Source organism: Neovison vison, chromosome 14 (genome assembly GCF_020171115.1).
Source record: "Neovison vison isolate M4711 chromosome 14, ASM_NN_V1, whole genome shotgun sequence".
Classification (NCBI taxonomy): Eukaryota; Metazoa; Chordata; class Mammalia; order Carnivora; family Mustelidae; genus Neogale; species Neogale vison.
The window spans coordinates 28,067,813-28,082,098 of record NC_058104.1 but is presented as its reverse complement, the minus strand read 5'-3'; the positions used below and the strand labels follow the sequence as shown (position 1 = coordinate 28,082,098).

Below are 14,286 nucleotides of genomic sequence, written 5' to 3'. Positions count from 1 at the left end.
GGGTGGCAGAGGGGCTTTGTGGAGGGGAGCTCAGGGCAGAGGTCGCGGGAAGCCGGGTTGTGGAGGGTAGCTGGCTGCTGCCAGAGATGGGGACAACTGGAGGGTTGGCATGGAGGGGTGTTTAAAGGCACACGATGTTGCTGGGTGGAGAACGGACTATACAGCAGGGAAGGAGAGGAGAGGGTGGCCAGGGCAGCAGGGAAATCGCTGAGGTGGCTGTCACGGGCACGAGGGAGGGACGCAGACACCCAGAGGGCTGAAAAGTGGTCAGATTCTGAGTGCTTTGCTTGAAGATGCTGCAGGACCCACACAGGAAGCATCACTCCAGGTCTCCGCTCCCCTCTGGCCTGGGGTCCCCCTCCCATGGGAGCAAGGCTAAGCACCAAGCCTAAGGCCTAGCACACAGGAGAGCCCCCCTTGCTCCTTGCACAGCACGGACGCACTTACCTGGACGAGCGGGGGAGCAGGCACCCCTGCCCCAGCCTCAGGGCTTTTGACGCCACCCCCTCTGAGACTAAGGCTGCATGTGGCCTCCTCTTCAGGAAGGAGCGAGCGCTTGAACCCAGGCCCATGAGCCTCCTGAAGACTAGTCACCCCACAGAGCACACCCACAGGAACTCACCAGGTTGCACACTTGGGACACCTGGTTAGGACCTGACCCAGGACCCCACCTCTAAAACTGACCTGACCCCCCATGTGGGCACGTCCAAATACTTCCCTTCTCAGGGGAACAAGCTGACCAGCTCCTCTCTGCTGAGCACGTTCACGCTCCAGGCGACACAAAGCACTGTTGGAGGACAGCCGGGCAGGGCCAGGATGCCCACTCTGCGCCATTACTTGGGGCCTGGTTTCAGGGTGCAGCCCAGGCTTGCACCCAAACAGCCGGTTCTTCAAACTGAAGACACCGAACATGCCAGCCTCACTTCCCTGCAAGCCACAACTCAGAAACCACGAATGACCACAGGGGGAGGTACTGCTCTTCCTTACACACCCCTGCATCTCCCAGCTTCCTATGCGCTGGGGCTGGGGCCACGTGACTGACTCTGGCCCATGGGCTGAGTGGAACGGACTCGTGTCGCTTCCGGTTGGGGGCATGAAGAACAGGGATGCGTCATCCTGTGCCCGCTTTCCCCTGCCCTGCAGTGCTGATCTCCGGAAGCTGGCCCTTGGGAGGTGATGCTCTAAGACTGTAATAGCCTAGGTCTGTCACTGCAGGGAAGACAGGGACCGGAGAGAGGCACCTGATGCTCATCAAAGAATGCATGAGTGAGAAATTACCCTGATGTTCCATTTCCCAAGAATTCAGCACTAATTTGTTCTCACAGCCTAGCTAACACAAAGGGATTTTCTCGGTTAATTTTGGCCACGTGGGTCTTTTGCCTGGCTTGTGTCTTACATGACTAAGGTCGTGTGTGCCACCAACATGCCACTGCTCATCGCCATAACAATCCGGCAGGGCAGGTCAATCAGGCCTATGTAACACACGCAGCAGGGGCACCGATGTCCAGTGACTTATGCGAGGTCACACAGTTAGCAAACCGCAAAGGCAAGGTTCGAGCCCAGGCTCTGACCACTGGGCCAGGCTGACTCCCCACTAAACCCCGCCTGCTTCTTCACCTCTCAGGTCCGTTCCCGAACAAGGGCTCCCACTGGAGACAATGAGTTTGCCAAAGAGAAAGAACAGAAGCAGGCAAGAGGGTTACCCCGTCCTGACTTCTGAAGGACATGGCAGAACACTCTGCTAACGCCCCAAAGAAAACAGAACAATTGTTCAGTAAGAAACAAAATATTTTTTTTTACTGTAAATTATTGCAAATGTTCATGTTTCCAGTGTAAGTCATTAGAAAAAGATCCCCAAGAAAAACTTGGTTTATCTAATGTAGAAGAATGGTATAACTTACAAAAAAATAAATATATATTCCACCTTAAAGAAGGAAGGTGCTTCTCTGGGTGTGAAGTCAGCAATGTAATTCATAGCGAGTATGAATCTCGGAGCAGCAGTGACCTTCCTCTGCGTTTTGGGTCTCGCTCTGGTCTGAGAAACCACGAAGGACTCTGCTTCTCCGTTTTCCTCCCGGAACACGTGGACCACCCGTCACCTGCCGGCTGCTGTGGCTCCTCCCTGGGAACGCTGTTCCTCAATCAGCACCTCTTCCCAAGAAATTAAAGTCTTGAAACTGTTTTCCCCCTTGGAGCAGCACTTAAAGCCAAAAAAACCAAAAAAGCCAGAAAAAAAAAAAAAAAAAAGAAAGAAAGAAAAGGAAAAGCAATCACTGATATTCGTGAATGGGTCCTTTTCTCGTCCCGGAAGAGACTCAGTCACGAAACGTCACGCTCTCCACGCTGCCATCCTTCAAGCTCCCCAGAGGCCAGCGGTGAGGAAAAAAAAAATTCTAACCACACGGAGGAGACTCAACGGGGCTTTTCAGCCCCGACAGGTCCTACCTGGCAGGTACCTAGCGCTCTTGGCCTTGACCGTTTCATTGCCATCGGCAGATCTTCTCTCTCGGGGGCTAGAGCAGTAAAGCCTTCCTAGCCACGGGGAGAATGGGGAGCGAGGAGGAGACCGGCGTGGGTGAAGAGCCCAACGACCAGGCTGGGGAGCCAGTGCTGAGATGAGACCTGGGTCCGGACGGCCCAGAAGTGCTGCCAGGTCCCGTCGGTGAGAAGTCCGTAGACATGGAGGCAGCCCCCCGGCCTGGGAGGCGAGTACCGGGGGAGCAGGGCTGAGACGTGGGGTCCCACGTCGGAGCGCCTGGAAGACCACATGGTTGGTAAGAAGAGTGTGCCTGGCCCTCAACGGATGGCCCCTCACCTCCTACCTGCAGCCCTAAAGAGACCGAGCACTCTGGGGGGTGCCGGGGACAGCCGTCGGGGGGCCGGGGAGCTTCTCAAAGACAGAACCCGTTGACTTTGGCTGGAGAGCCCTGAGGCAGTTGGCTGGATTTGGTCGCTAGCGTATTTTATGAAACCACTTTCTCTGGCAGCCTGGCTGCCGAAACCTCCCCGCCGAGCACCAAGAGCAAGAGCGTGCGTTCCTGGGGGCCTGAGAACATCTGTGCATCTTGCAGGGCAACAGAGGCAGGGGTGGGAGGGTTCTGGGTGGGCTGCATCTCTGTGTCTCTCCTACTTCTTCACGGCCAATTCCAACTTGGGGGCCAGACGCTGGTTGCTTTGTGTGTTTGGTTTGTTTGTTTGTTTTCTTCTTTTTGGTTTCAGTACACGGGAGGTCTGGGTTCCCAAGGATGGTACCCCAGTACATCATCCCCGGACGCCCGCGTTGTCGGCCTTGCAGCTCTGACCAGATGCACCAGCTCCAGGGCTCACACCAGGCCAGCATCTTTGGCCATGCTGTAGAAAAGACCTCTCTGCTGTAGGAGGTCAGAGGGGTGGCCGCACTCCCGGATCTCTCCCTTGTCCAGGACGATGACCCTGCAAGAGCAGCAGACACAGACATGAGGGGAAAGGAAGGGGTCAGCACCTTGTGCCCCCAAGAGCCACCCCAACAAATCCCTACTCTGGGTCAGGCCCCTCACACCTTCTGTTAGGACTGCTGCAGTAGCCTTCCAACTGGCTGCCATCCTCGACCCCTCCTGGTCAAAGCCTCGGGATGCTTACCCGAGGACAGGCTCTCTCGCTTTCTCTGCTTCGTTCCCAGCACCATTAGCTTTGGTGTGTTCAAGTGTCTATTGCCTGTCTCTGCACCCAGCCCCCGAACGACCTAGAAGATCCCTCAGGCAGGCTCCTTGTCTGATACTTCCTTGCTGAGTCCCCAGTGCCTAGAATAGGACTGAGAATGAGGCGGGCACTCTACGTGTGTGTTGATTGAATACATGATGGAGTGATGTCAGAAACACCCAAGGGAAAGAGAGGGCTGTCCCTCCACACAGGACGGTGCTGAACGAACGGGGACACCCGAGGACCAGAGCATCACCTCGTGTAGTCCATGATGGTGTTCAGCCGGTGTGCGATAGTTAGCACCGTGCAGTCTTCAAACTGCGTCCGGATGGTCGACTGAATGAGGTTGTCTGTTTCGAGGTCCACGGCCGCCGTGGCCTCGTCCAACACCAGGATCTTGGTCTTCCTCAGCAGAGCCCGGGCCAGGCACACAAGCTGGCGCTGCCCGACACTTGACCGGGAGAAAAAGACCGGGAGACAGAGGGTCAAAACCCCCCTGACCCTGAGCCCAGGCAGGAGCTGGGAGTAGAGAGAGGGGACACTAGGTGCTGCCGAGGCCAGAGGAGCCCGGCTACTCCCCCCGATCCCCACGCCTGTGCCCTCAGCAGACGTCAGTGACTGCTTGGGACGTTCTCGCTGGGGAGCTAGAGTGGGGCTCTCGGCGTCACGTTCAGAACAGGGCTCAGAGGGGAGCAGCTCGGCACGGGCAGTGTGAAGGGTAACCAAACGGCCCCGTATCTGTGCTTTCTGTAGGGCCCTCCCCACTGACTCTGGACTCAACCACCTGTCTTGCTTTGGCCAACGGGATGCCGGCAAACGAGTCCAGCGGAGGCTCGCAGAGGGACTGCCCTCCGGGGTCCGCTCACTCCTGTGCCTCCGCTATCGCCGTGACCACACACCTGGGCGGGTCAGCTGGAGGATGAGGAACGTGTGGAGCCGACCCGATCTGCCCCGGCGGACCCCCAGCCCCGTGAGTGAGCCGAGAACCACAGGGCCACCTGGCAGTGACCCCCCGCCAAGGGTCTGAAGCGTTGAACACATCTGAGGTTCGGTGGGTGGTTGTCACAGGGACAGATGAGGCACGGGGGACGCGGGAGCACGACTTGGGCTCCCTGCGCCACCAGGCAGTGATACTTCAGTTGCTGGGTCATGGAGGGCATCCTGGGGATCCTGGGAGAGCGCCCAGGGCAGCGGGTGGAGACTCGGAGAGCTCAGAAATTTACTGAGCAAGAGCGAAGCTTTTCAATAGGTGAACAACTAACAGTCACACTCCATGGACTAAACCCGGTGTGAAAGGAACCACACCGGCCATCCTGGTTTTATACCTCATGCTACCATGAGCCTGGACTGAAGCCCACTTTACAGATGCTGAAACTGAAGTGACAAGAGGGAAAGAGAAAATGGCTCATCCATGCCTCAAACCTAGGCCTGACACAGATGCAAAAGGAGAGAATCTTCCAACACCTCGAAGGAGGCAGAGCTGAGGAGACCCAGTCAGGGCCTCGCACCCCTGCTTCTTACCTCAGGTTCTCCCCGCCTTCCGCACACTCGTAGTTCAGCTTGTCGGGAAGGGCGGACACGAAGTCCTTCAGGTGAGCCAGCTCCAGGGACGTCCACACTTCCTCATCCGAGTACTGGGTGAACGGGTCCAGGTTCATGCGGAGGGAACCCGAGAACAAAACAGGGTCCTGTCCGGGGAGAAGACAGCAGACGGCAGGTGAGGCTCACGTCACGATGCCTGCACCCGGCGCAAACAGGCGCGACGTGAACAGCTCTGGCCAGAATCGCTCAAGATGGGGTTCCAGGGTTCCTCGGACTCGCTATTTCCAGAGATGTTAGTAAGGCGGGGGGAAGATTTGGAAAATCCTGGGTTAAGTGAAATAAAATAAATATATTTTGGCAAAACTTCCCGGAATCTCCAATACATGGAACCTTCTGACAGGGAGAAGCAGCGTAGATAATTCCTAATCATAAAGTACTGTGGATTCCTCCCCACTCCCTCCAAAGGAGAATCTCAGAAGAAATTTTAGGGAAAACACCATGACAAGGCAACACGTGAGAGAATCACACCTATAGAAATCAGTGTGGAAAATTCCTATTTCTCGCCTGGCTCTTAAGAGCCTTATTCTTGTCCTGAGTGGAGCCAGCAGGAGTGAAGGAACGATACCTGGTTCATTCCCGCTGTGATTTATACGCTAAGGGGAGATTCAGTGGTGAAGAAACAGTATTGGTCCAATGAGAACAGCGAAAATAATAAAATAGGAATATATTTACGTTTGTCCCCAATACATACGTACATCACTCTCCCCGCCCCCCACTCACTCCCTCGCTGCACCCAGACTCCACCTGCGGGATGATGGTGATCTTGAAGCGCAGATCGTGCAGGCCGATCTTGGCAATGTTGATGCCGTCGATAATGATCTCCCCCTCAGCGGACTCGTTGATTCGAAACAAGCCCAGGGTCAGGGACGACTTCCCGGCTCCCGTCCGCCCCACAATGCCAACCTGTGGGACAGGAAGGGCCCAGGGTGAGGTGGGGATGCTGGTGTCTGGGGGTTACCCCTCGTCTGCTCCCTGCACAGGGCCCACATTTCAGATGTCTGCCCTAAAGCAGTTCGGTCCTCTGGTCAGCCCCGATGTCCACCACACAGCTCTCCCAGTCAGCAGCTTCCCAGGGCCCCCTTCAGGGCCAAGAAGGGCTTCCTTCTCTACGCCACCTCATTTTGTAAATTAAAATATTTGGCTCTCTTGATAAGTTAGTACAGACCTCCCAAAGAGATAGGGCTCTGGCAGAAGGGATTTTCAAGAAAGCCCTTTTATTTTCAACTCTAGGTAATGTTAATAATCAGGTATTTTCCCCCATACTGTTTTTCAATCCTTTGATGATGAGTTCCCCATCCTGAGCTGTCCAGCATCTCAAAGACTCAGGCTGACCCCCCTACACACCTCCTCCCTCCATCCCAGCTGCAGGAGCCACAAGAGGTGATGGACAGGACCCAGTTTCCACTCATCCTCTCCTCAGGAAATGGGGCTCCCTGCTCTGTGGCCAACGACTAACATTCCTGACATCCAGCTATACCTCCTCCCTCCTCGTCGGGGCTCTTGAAAAGCAGGCTCCCTCCAGCATCTAACAGGAATGTCACACAGCGGAGTCTCGTGATAGAACGTAAGCCACAGAGCCTCCGCGAGAACACCACCCGCTCTGTTCGTCCCCTTGGTGTAAGTTAGATTTCTCATGGGAACGAAATATTCTGAGCCTCAGGGCAGGAACGGTTTAGCAAACACGTATGTTCAGAGGCACCTGCATGGCTCAGAGGGTTAAGCCTCTGCCTTCGGCTCAGGTCATGATCTCAGGGTCCTGGGATCGAGCCCTGCTTTGGGCTCAGCAGGGAGCCTGCTTTCCCCTCTCTCTGCTTGTGTCTATTTGTGAGCTCTGTCAAATAAAATAAATAAAATCTTTTTAAAAAAGAACACATATGTTCAGAGATTAAAGAAACTCTGTCCTCTGGCAGACAGCCAGGAAGACCCTTCATCTGATTCCTAAGGAGGGTCTAAAGGTCTCAGAGCCAGGACATCTTCCAGAAACAACTTGGGACTAGGGATAAATTCCAGAATTCTGACAACTTCACATGTTCACTAAGCCGTCCCTAGTAGTGACGATGGCATCTTTTGATTCTAGAGGTGGCAAACTCAAATGCCCATGGGGGCCAAGTAGGCACGTAAGTGAGATGGGGAAGGGCTGGGTGAGCTGGGAGGTTCTCGTCTTGTCTAGAAAGGACCAGGCAGGGAGTATAAGCCCCATGTTGCTAGATGTTCGATCTTTCAAGAAAAGCAGGAAATTAGGGGTGCCTGGGTGGCTCAGTTGGTTAGGCATCCAATTCTTGTTTTCGGCTCAGGTCATGGTCATGGTCATGTGACTGAGCCAGGCAACTCCCTTAATACTCTCCCTCTGCCCTTCCTCCCACCAGCAGCGGACATGCTCACTCACAAAAAAAAAAAAAGAAAAAAAAAAAAGGCAGGAAATGGATCTTTATCTAAGACATACCAGATTCTTCAGTATTTGCAATGTATTCAGATTTCTCAAAACTTACCTGCAGGCCTCATCTAGCTCTCTGCTGACAGTATGTAATGCGGCTGGGCTGGGACACTCTAGCAGCTTCTGCTTCCACAAAGCCCCTGCTAGAAAAGGCCACTCCAGCCCCACGGAGTTGGACTGTGAGAAACCGGGGAAACGATGTGCCTGGTTGCAAGTGACGCCCTGCTGTGAAGGGTCAGGGGGACGAGGCGCACCCACCTTTTCCCCTCCCTCAATGGTGACATTGATGTTCTTGAGAACCAAGTCCAGGTTTTCTCGGTAGCGCAGGCCATAGTCTCGGAATTCCACTCGGCCCACCTGAGGCCAGGTGCTGGGTGGAGTCATCTCCGGGACTCGCCAGGGAGCCTGGGGGGTGGTAAGGAATGGGGTGTTGGGGAAGGAACCTTAGGTCTGCCTCAGGAGCCTCAGGACTACAAGAGAGCCAGCGATACATCCCCCTCTGACCTCCTCTCCCTCCCCGGGCTCACTCTGCTCCCCACGCACCTGTGTGTCCGCTTCTGGGCCTCTGCACCCTCCTCAAACTCCCCTCTGGGCATGCTCCCTCAGTGCTGATCTCGGGCCTTGCAGAGCTCCCCTGGCTCTGTGTTCTCGATCCTCAACCCTGCTCAGATCTCCCTCAGACCACGTGGCACCTCCTACCACTTAAGGTGTGCTTTTATTTGCTTATTCTGTTGTCCACGCCCTCTGGAACATCCACCATATGCGGACGGGTTGGTTCACTGTTCACTGTCACACTCCAGCCCCCTCAACCCGCCACAGCACACAGCAGGGGCTCCATGAATGTCTGTGGACTGAATCAATGAAGGAGTGGTCCTCTCTGACAGGCACAAGGGTAGAGGTTTTACTCTATGTGCCTCCTGTATTTGGAAGACAAAGCAATGGCTAATGCTTTTAAAGATTACTATCACATGACCTCATTTAATCCACTACAGTCCCATGAGTGGGGTCCTTGCACAGGAGGAAATGGACACAGAGAGGGTAGGTAACTTGCCCAGGGTCACACAGCCTTTATTTCTGAAGAGTTTCGTAGCTAAATTCAACACTTCCTAAGCGCTACAACTGGATATGCTCAGGGCCAGGATCAGGGATAGCTTCGGGGAAAATGAAGAACAGAGAGAATAAAAGAGAGCTTTCATCCTTTCTCCCCCATAAACTTGCTATATTAAATTTTTTTTATAAGTATATTTCCCTTTTATAAATTTAGGTATATAAAGGAAGGGGATAAGCTGTAAGAACATGGAGGGCACTGGAAGGAAGTGGATGGAACTTTCTAAAGGGAAAATACAGTCTATAAAACAAATAAATAAATATTTTTAGTAGTGGTAAGACCCTGGATGAGCTCAACTTTCTTTTATACTTTTCAAATATGTTCTTATCCTAAAAACATAAAAATAATCAAAAGAAATAAAAACATGGTACTTTTTTAAAAATAAATTTCATTTCATACTTTACATGATTCACTGCATGGCATGTGAATTATATCTTATTATTTTTTTTTATATCTTAAAAATGTAAAAAAATCAGTATAGTGGGAAAACCCCTGGTGTAATACATACTTATTTCCTCAGGGGGCGCTCACACCATCCTGAATGATGCTCTCCGATGAAGGGGGACTGGGCGCACCTGTCTGAGAGTATTAAGGACAGGACAGTGCTCACCTCTGTGAGATCTGTCTTGAGATCCCTCAAGACAGTTTACCCAGGGCCATGGTCTCATTCCAAGGGGCACGTTCTTGGGAGGCAGTGTGCCAACGGCACAGAAGCAAATTCTGGGCTGGCCATTTACCAGCCATTTAATCTCAGGCAAGTAACTTAACCTTGTGCCTCAATTTCCTCATCTGTAAAATAGGGTCACAACAGAATGGGAGTTACAAGGCTACAGAAAGGTTGTATGAATTATTCCATGTCAGATGTGTGCTTCAGGGCCTGAGGCCCCTCTGAGGGCACAATACAGGCCGCTGTCATTACGGGTGGTGGCGGGGGCAGAGGTGTCTCTCTAGGCATGACTGTCACTATCATTATGATCACTACCATCGCAGGCAGAAAAAGGCAGTTTCTGAGGACAATGCGGCACTGAAGTCCGGACACTGGGGTTCTACTCCCAGCCGTTCTGACCACATGTGACCTCGGGTCAGCCACTTTTCATTCCTAGGCCACGCTTTGCTCCATCTATAAAATGCAGACCTTGGTTGAGTAAGTGCAGGGTTCCCCAAACTTAGGTCAATTCCTTCCCACCGTCATCATTTTTACAATATGCATGTACTGAGCCTCTGGTGAGTGAATTTCCACGCTCTGATCACCTCTCCGGTACTCAATTCTTAAACTTCAAAGAGGAAACAAATGTCTCATTTTCCCTAACAGCAGCCCCCCCACACAGATACATGACAAATAAGAGAAGACGATTCTTGCTGAACAGAGGCTGCCTGTCGAAGGCACGCCGGCTATGGCTCTGCGGATGGTCCGGGTTAAGTCACACCGAAGAGGTCAGGAGAGGCCAGACCGGCTGCTGCCTTTACCTCCTTCTCCGTCTCTGAATACTCCTTCAGCCTCTCCACGGCCACGATGTTGGTCTCCATCTCAGACGACATGCGGACCAGCCAGTTCAAGTACGTGGTGACCTGTGGGCGAGCTTCTACAGTGAGCACGAGTTGCATTATCTTCGGGAAGTAATTACGAATTACAAAATGCCCTAGGTAAAATAGGTCCAGAAAACATGAACCTCACATACTGCTACCACCCAGACGGGCTACACTGTGCCTTGTAAGGAAACACGTTTCAAGTCATCAGAAACGTCATCAGAAAATATTTCGAACCAGATGGTAAAAGGAAAATACCACGTATCCAAATTTGGGTGCCCAAGCGAAAGCCATGATGGGAGGGCGAGTCACAGCCAGAACAGCATTCTTCCTGTAGCTGGGGACACCCTGGCAGGCCATCATGGGCTTTCCTTGACTCAGGGGACTCCTGGCCACATGCCTCCCTTCCACCCCAGCACCGCTGGGTCACTGGGCTTCTCAAACGCCGCTCAGCCTCCAGCGGCTCCCTCATCTCCTGCCCGGATTCAAAGCAAAGGCCCAAGAATCCGACGACTGACTCCCCCAAGAAGAAAATCCGAAAATCTGGCTGAGAGCACCCCCCTTACCTGCAATGAGTACGACACAGACAGGCCCACCAAGCCGGCGCTGAGACTATGCCTGGAGATCACGGCGAACAGGGCAGCGAACAGGACGATACAGTTGCCTACACACTCCAGGCGCACGGCCAGCCACCTGCCCGCAGACACACAGGCGGACAGACAGACACAGAGACACACAGAGACCTGGAGTCAGCTTTCCAGAGTTTCCGGTTTCTGGTTCATGCGGGCGGGGTGGGGGTCACTTTGCAGTAATTCCCCGAGAGTCCCCGAGAAACGCTCACAGGGGAAGGACGGCCAAAGGGACATGGCCTTGCTACTTCCTCATTAGTCTGATAACCCCAGGGATCAAAAGAGAGTTCTCTAGAAGCCGACTTCCCAGGAAAGTGAAGCTTGTCCTGGTGAGAACCAACTTTTTCTCACTGGAAGCTTTAAAATATAACCATATACACCCATCTTTAAAATGATGTCCGGGAAAATTCCTAAATTCCTAAGAAGTCATCAACTGTAAGAGGCACCAGTGATTTAAAATAACCTTCCCTTGGGGGTGGGGTGCCCAGCTGGTGGCCTCACAGAGCGAGATCCGTGGAGTGTGCGACTCTTGGTCTCAGAGTCGTGGGTCCGAGACCCGCAGTGCGTGTAGAGGTTACTTGAAAACAACCTTCTCTTGGTAGGAAAGTGGGGACGGGGGAGAAAAGCTACTATTTTCAATGTTGCTCTCATGTTCCCAGAGCCACATCATCCCCCTTTTAGACATGTTATAATGGATTACTTCACCTTTGGAAGTATAAACAGATATATTACTGGTTGAACGCTAACGTCTGTAAGATATCACATGGCGCTAGGAATATTAACATTTCAAGGCGTGAAGCACCTTAGGGAGAGATAGGGGTGTTGAACTCTTTGTCACATACAGCCCTTCCGATTCACATGACTGATCTTCCCGGGTGTGTAGCTTCTCCCCAAGACAGAGCCAGATGTGACCCACGCTCTAAGAATTCTGCAGGGAAGGAAGGGTCTCCAACAACTCATGGTCTCCTAGTCTTACGTTACAGGTGATACTGTGTATGACGGGGCTGACGGCTGGTTAGGATGGAGAGCTCCCAGGATGCTGCCACCCCCTCCCAGAATCTTTTATATCACGTCTCAAAACACGTATGAGGACTTCAGTGAGGAGGATACCCTTTTAGGGATCAGAAGCTTTTCTCAATTTAGTCAAACTACCGTCCTGTCTTTTCCATTGATGTTCTCCACCCACTCATGATCTTCGGGGCATGGCAATCTCAGGGGGGCCAACCTAAGACTGGGGAATGGCTTCCCACGCTCATCACACAGGGGCACAGTGGGGTGATGCCCTTCGGCCGAGAATCAGGACACAAAAATACTGGCTGAGTCTGCCCATCCCGGGAGATCTTCCATCATCAGGACAACAGCCAACGGGTAGTTAGTTCGGCAGTGTTTCCTGACTCCAGGACAACGTGGTCGCGGTCCTCACTCAACGCTTGGAGCTGAAGCGCTCCCGTCCGCTCTCAGGGGTCACTGCATCCTGTCCTCCCGCCCGGTGGTGAGGGCCCGAGCCCGGCTTCACACCCTCCTCCTCCAGGAACGAGGGCGGAGTTCTCAGGCCTCCACCTGCCCCCGAGGGGCCGCGCACGCCCACCTGTTGGCCACGATGCTGGGGTAATAGGCCTTCTGGTTCTCGTCCACCTTCAGGTCGCTCTGGCGGATGAAGCGCTCCTGCTCCTCGAAGGCACGGATGACGCTGACGCCCAGCAGGGTCTCGTTGAAGTGGGAGTACACCGGGGAGCGGCTCACCGACTCCAGGCGCTTCAGCTGCCGCGACGAGGCCACGTAGAACCTCTGGGGGAAGAGAACGGACCGGGCAGTGGGCAAAGCCCCTCTCATGCTGCCGGGTCCCCGGAGCTGCGCTGGAGAAAGCCTGGACCTGCACGATACCTCCGGGAGGTGGCATGTGGGAGACGGGGTGCTCGCCGCGTGCACAGAAGTGACAGTGACAGCAGCTGACGTTCGCGCAGAGCTCACCCTCCTGGCACAGTTCTTAATTTTTTTCTCTCAAAGATTTTATTTATTTATTTGTGAGAGAGAGAGCCCACATGCTGGGGCAGAGGGAGAGGGAGGAGGAGGCTTCTGCTGAGCAGGGAGTCTGCCGCGGACTCGATCCCAGGACCCTGAGATCATGACCTGAGCCGAAGGCAGACCCTTCACCGACAGAGCCAGCCAGACGCCGCAATCCTAGCACAGTTCCAAGTAGTTCCAGACATCGGCTCATGGGACTCGGACTGGAAATCCGGCAGGCACTCATTCCTGCTGACGCTCAGTAAACCAGAAAGATCGCTAGGCTCTCCCCTCAGGTCACACGGCTACCAGTGGCCGAGCTGGGGTCTGGCCTCAGAGAGCCTGGCTGTGAGGCGCGACAGCGTGCCTGACGCCACTCATCTCGGGGGCTGGATGGCCCCACGGCGGGCTTTGGGTACAGGTTTGGAGGACATCCAGGCCTCCACCTGACCCCGTGGGCAGACGCCCATAGGCTCTGCTCCTGCCCTAACCAGACCAAACGGAACAGAAGCAACTCGTCCCCTGGAAGCTTCGAGGAGCCATGTACAGAGCGCGGCCTGGTCCGTTGAGAACACTGAGTTCTCATGGCCTTGGCCTGCCCGTCGGAACACACAGGCCGGCGTCCCCATTCCACAGGTGCTCAGGAGCTCACGTAAATGCAGCCGCCCCACAAGCGCTAGAGCCAGACAGCTGAGCAAGACCCAGAAACACAGGGTGGCCAGGGACACGGCCTCCCAGCCTCCCGGGGCCGCTCTGGGGTGGGGACCTTCCACAGAGAGCAGGAAACCTGTGTGGGGGGCTCTGAGGTCAGCACCTTCCTTCCGGATGGCAGCGCGCACGGTAACTGGCACCCACACCTGGGTGGCCTTCAGGGCCCCGACAACTCTGTCGGCTAACCCAGGCCCACGCCAGCCCGGGCCGTCCCAGGATGGTGGCTCTGCCAGCTCCTGAGGACAGGTCAGGTGACAGCTCACTGCCATGAACCAACTCCGGATGCCTTGGCCCTGCGGGATCTGCCCCGTGACCGTCAGCCGTGATGCCTCCTCCCTCTGGCTTTCTTTCTAAATATCCCAGATGGAAGTCATTCCCAAGAGTCTTCCCTGTTCAACTTACCCCACTTCTCCTGGGCTCAGAATTTTTTTTTTTTATTAAGATTTTTTTTTTTAATTTATTTATTTGAGAGACAGAGATCACAAGTAGGCAGAGAGGCAGACAGAGAGAGAGAGAGGAGGAAGCAGGCTCATTGCAGAGAAGAGAGCCCAATGTGGGGCTCGATCCCAGGACCCTGGGATCATGACCTGAGC

The 14,286-nt window shown here is 54.0% G+C and overlaps 1 protein-coding gene across 1 annotated transcript in view; it reads right to left on the bottom strand.

Moving 5' to 3' along the window:
• Window positions 1-1,770: 1,770 nt before the first annotated feature.
• ABCC1 (ATP binding cassette subfamily C member 1) overlaps window positions 1,771-14,286 on the bottom strand; it is a 130,103-nt gene continuing 117,587 nt past the window's right edge. Inside the window, exons 24-31 of the mRNA XM_044233081.1 lie at window positions 12,567-12,766; window positions 10,916-11,042; window positions 10,290-10,391; window positions 7,973-8,119; window positions 6,025-6,183; window positions 5,200-5,366; window positions 3,935-4,129; window positions 1,771-3,432 (exon numbers count right to left, since the gene is read on the bottom strand). Coding sequence (XP_044089016.1) covers window positions 3,324-3,432; window positions 3,935-4,129; window positions 5,200-5,366; window positions 6,025-6,183; window positions 7,973-8,119; window positions 10,290-10,391; window positions 10,916-11,042; window positions 12,567-12,766 — 1,206 coding nt within the window. The 3' untranslated portion in view covers window positions 1,771-3,323. The remainder of the gene's footprint in view (window positions 3,433-3,934; window positions 4,130-5,199; window positions 5,367-6,024; window positions 6,184-7,972; window positions 8,120-10,289; window positions 10,392-10,915; window positions 11,043-12,566; window positions 12,767-14,286) is intronic.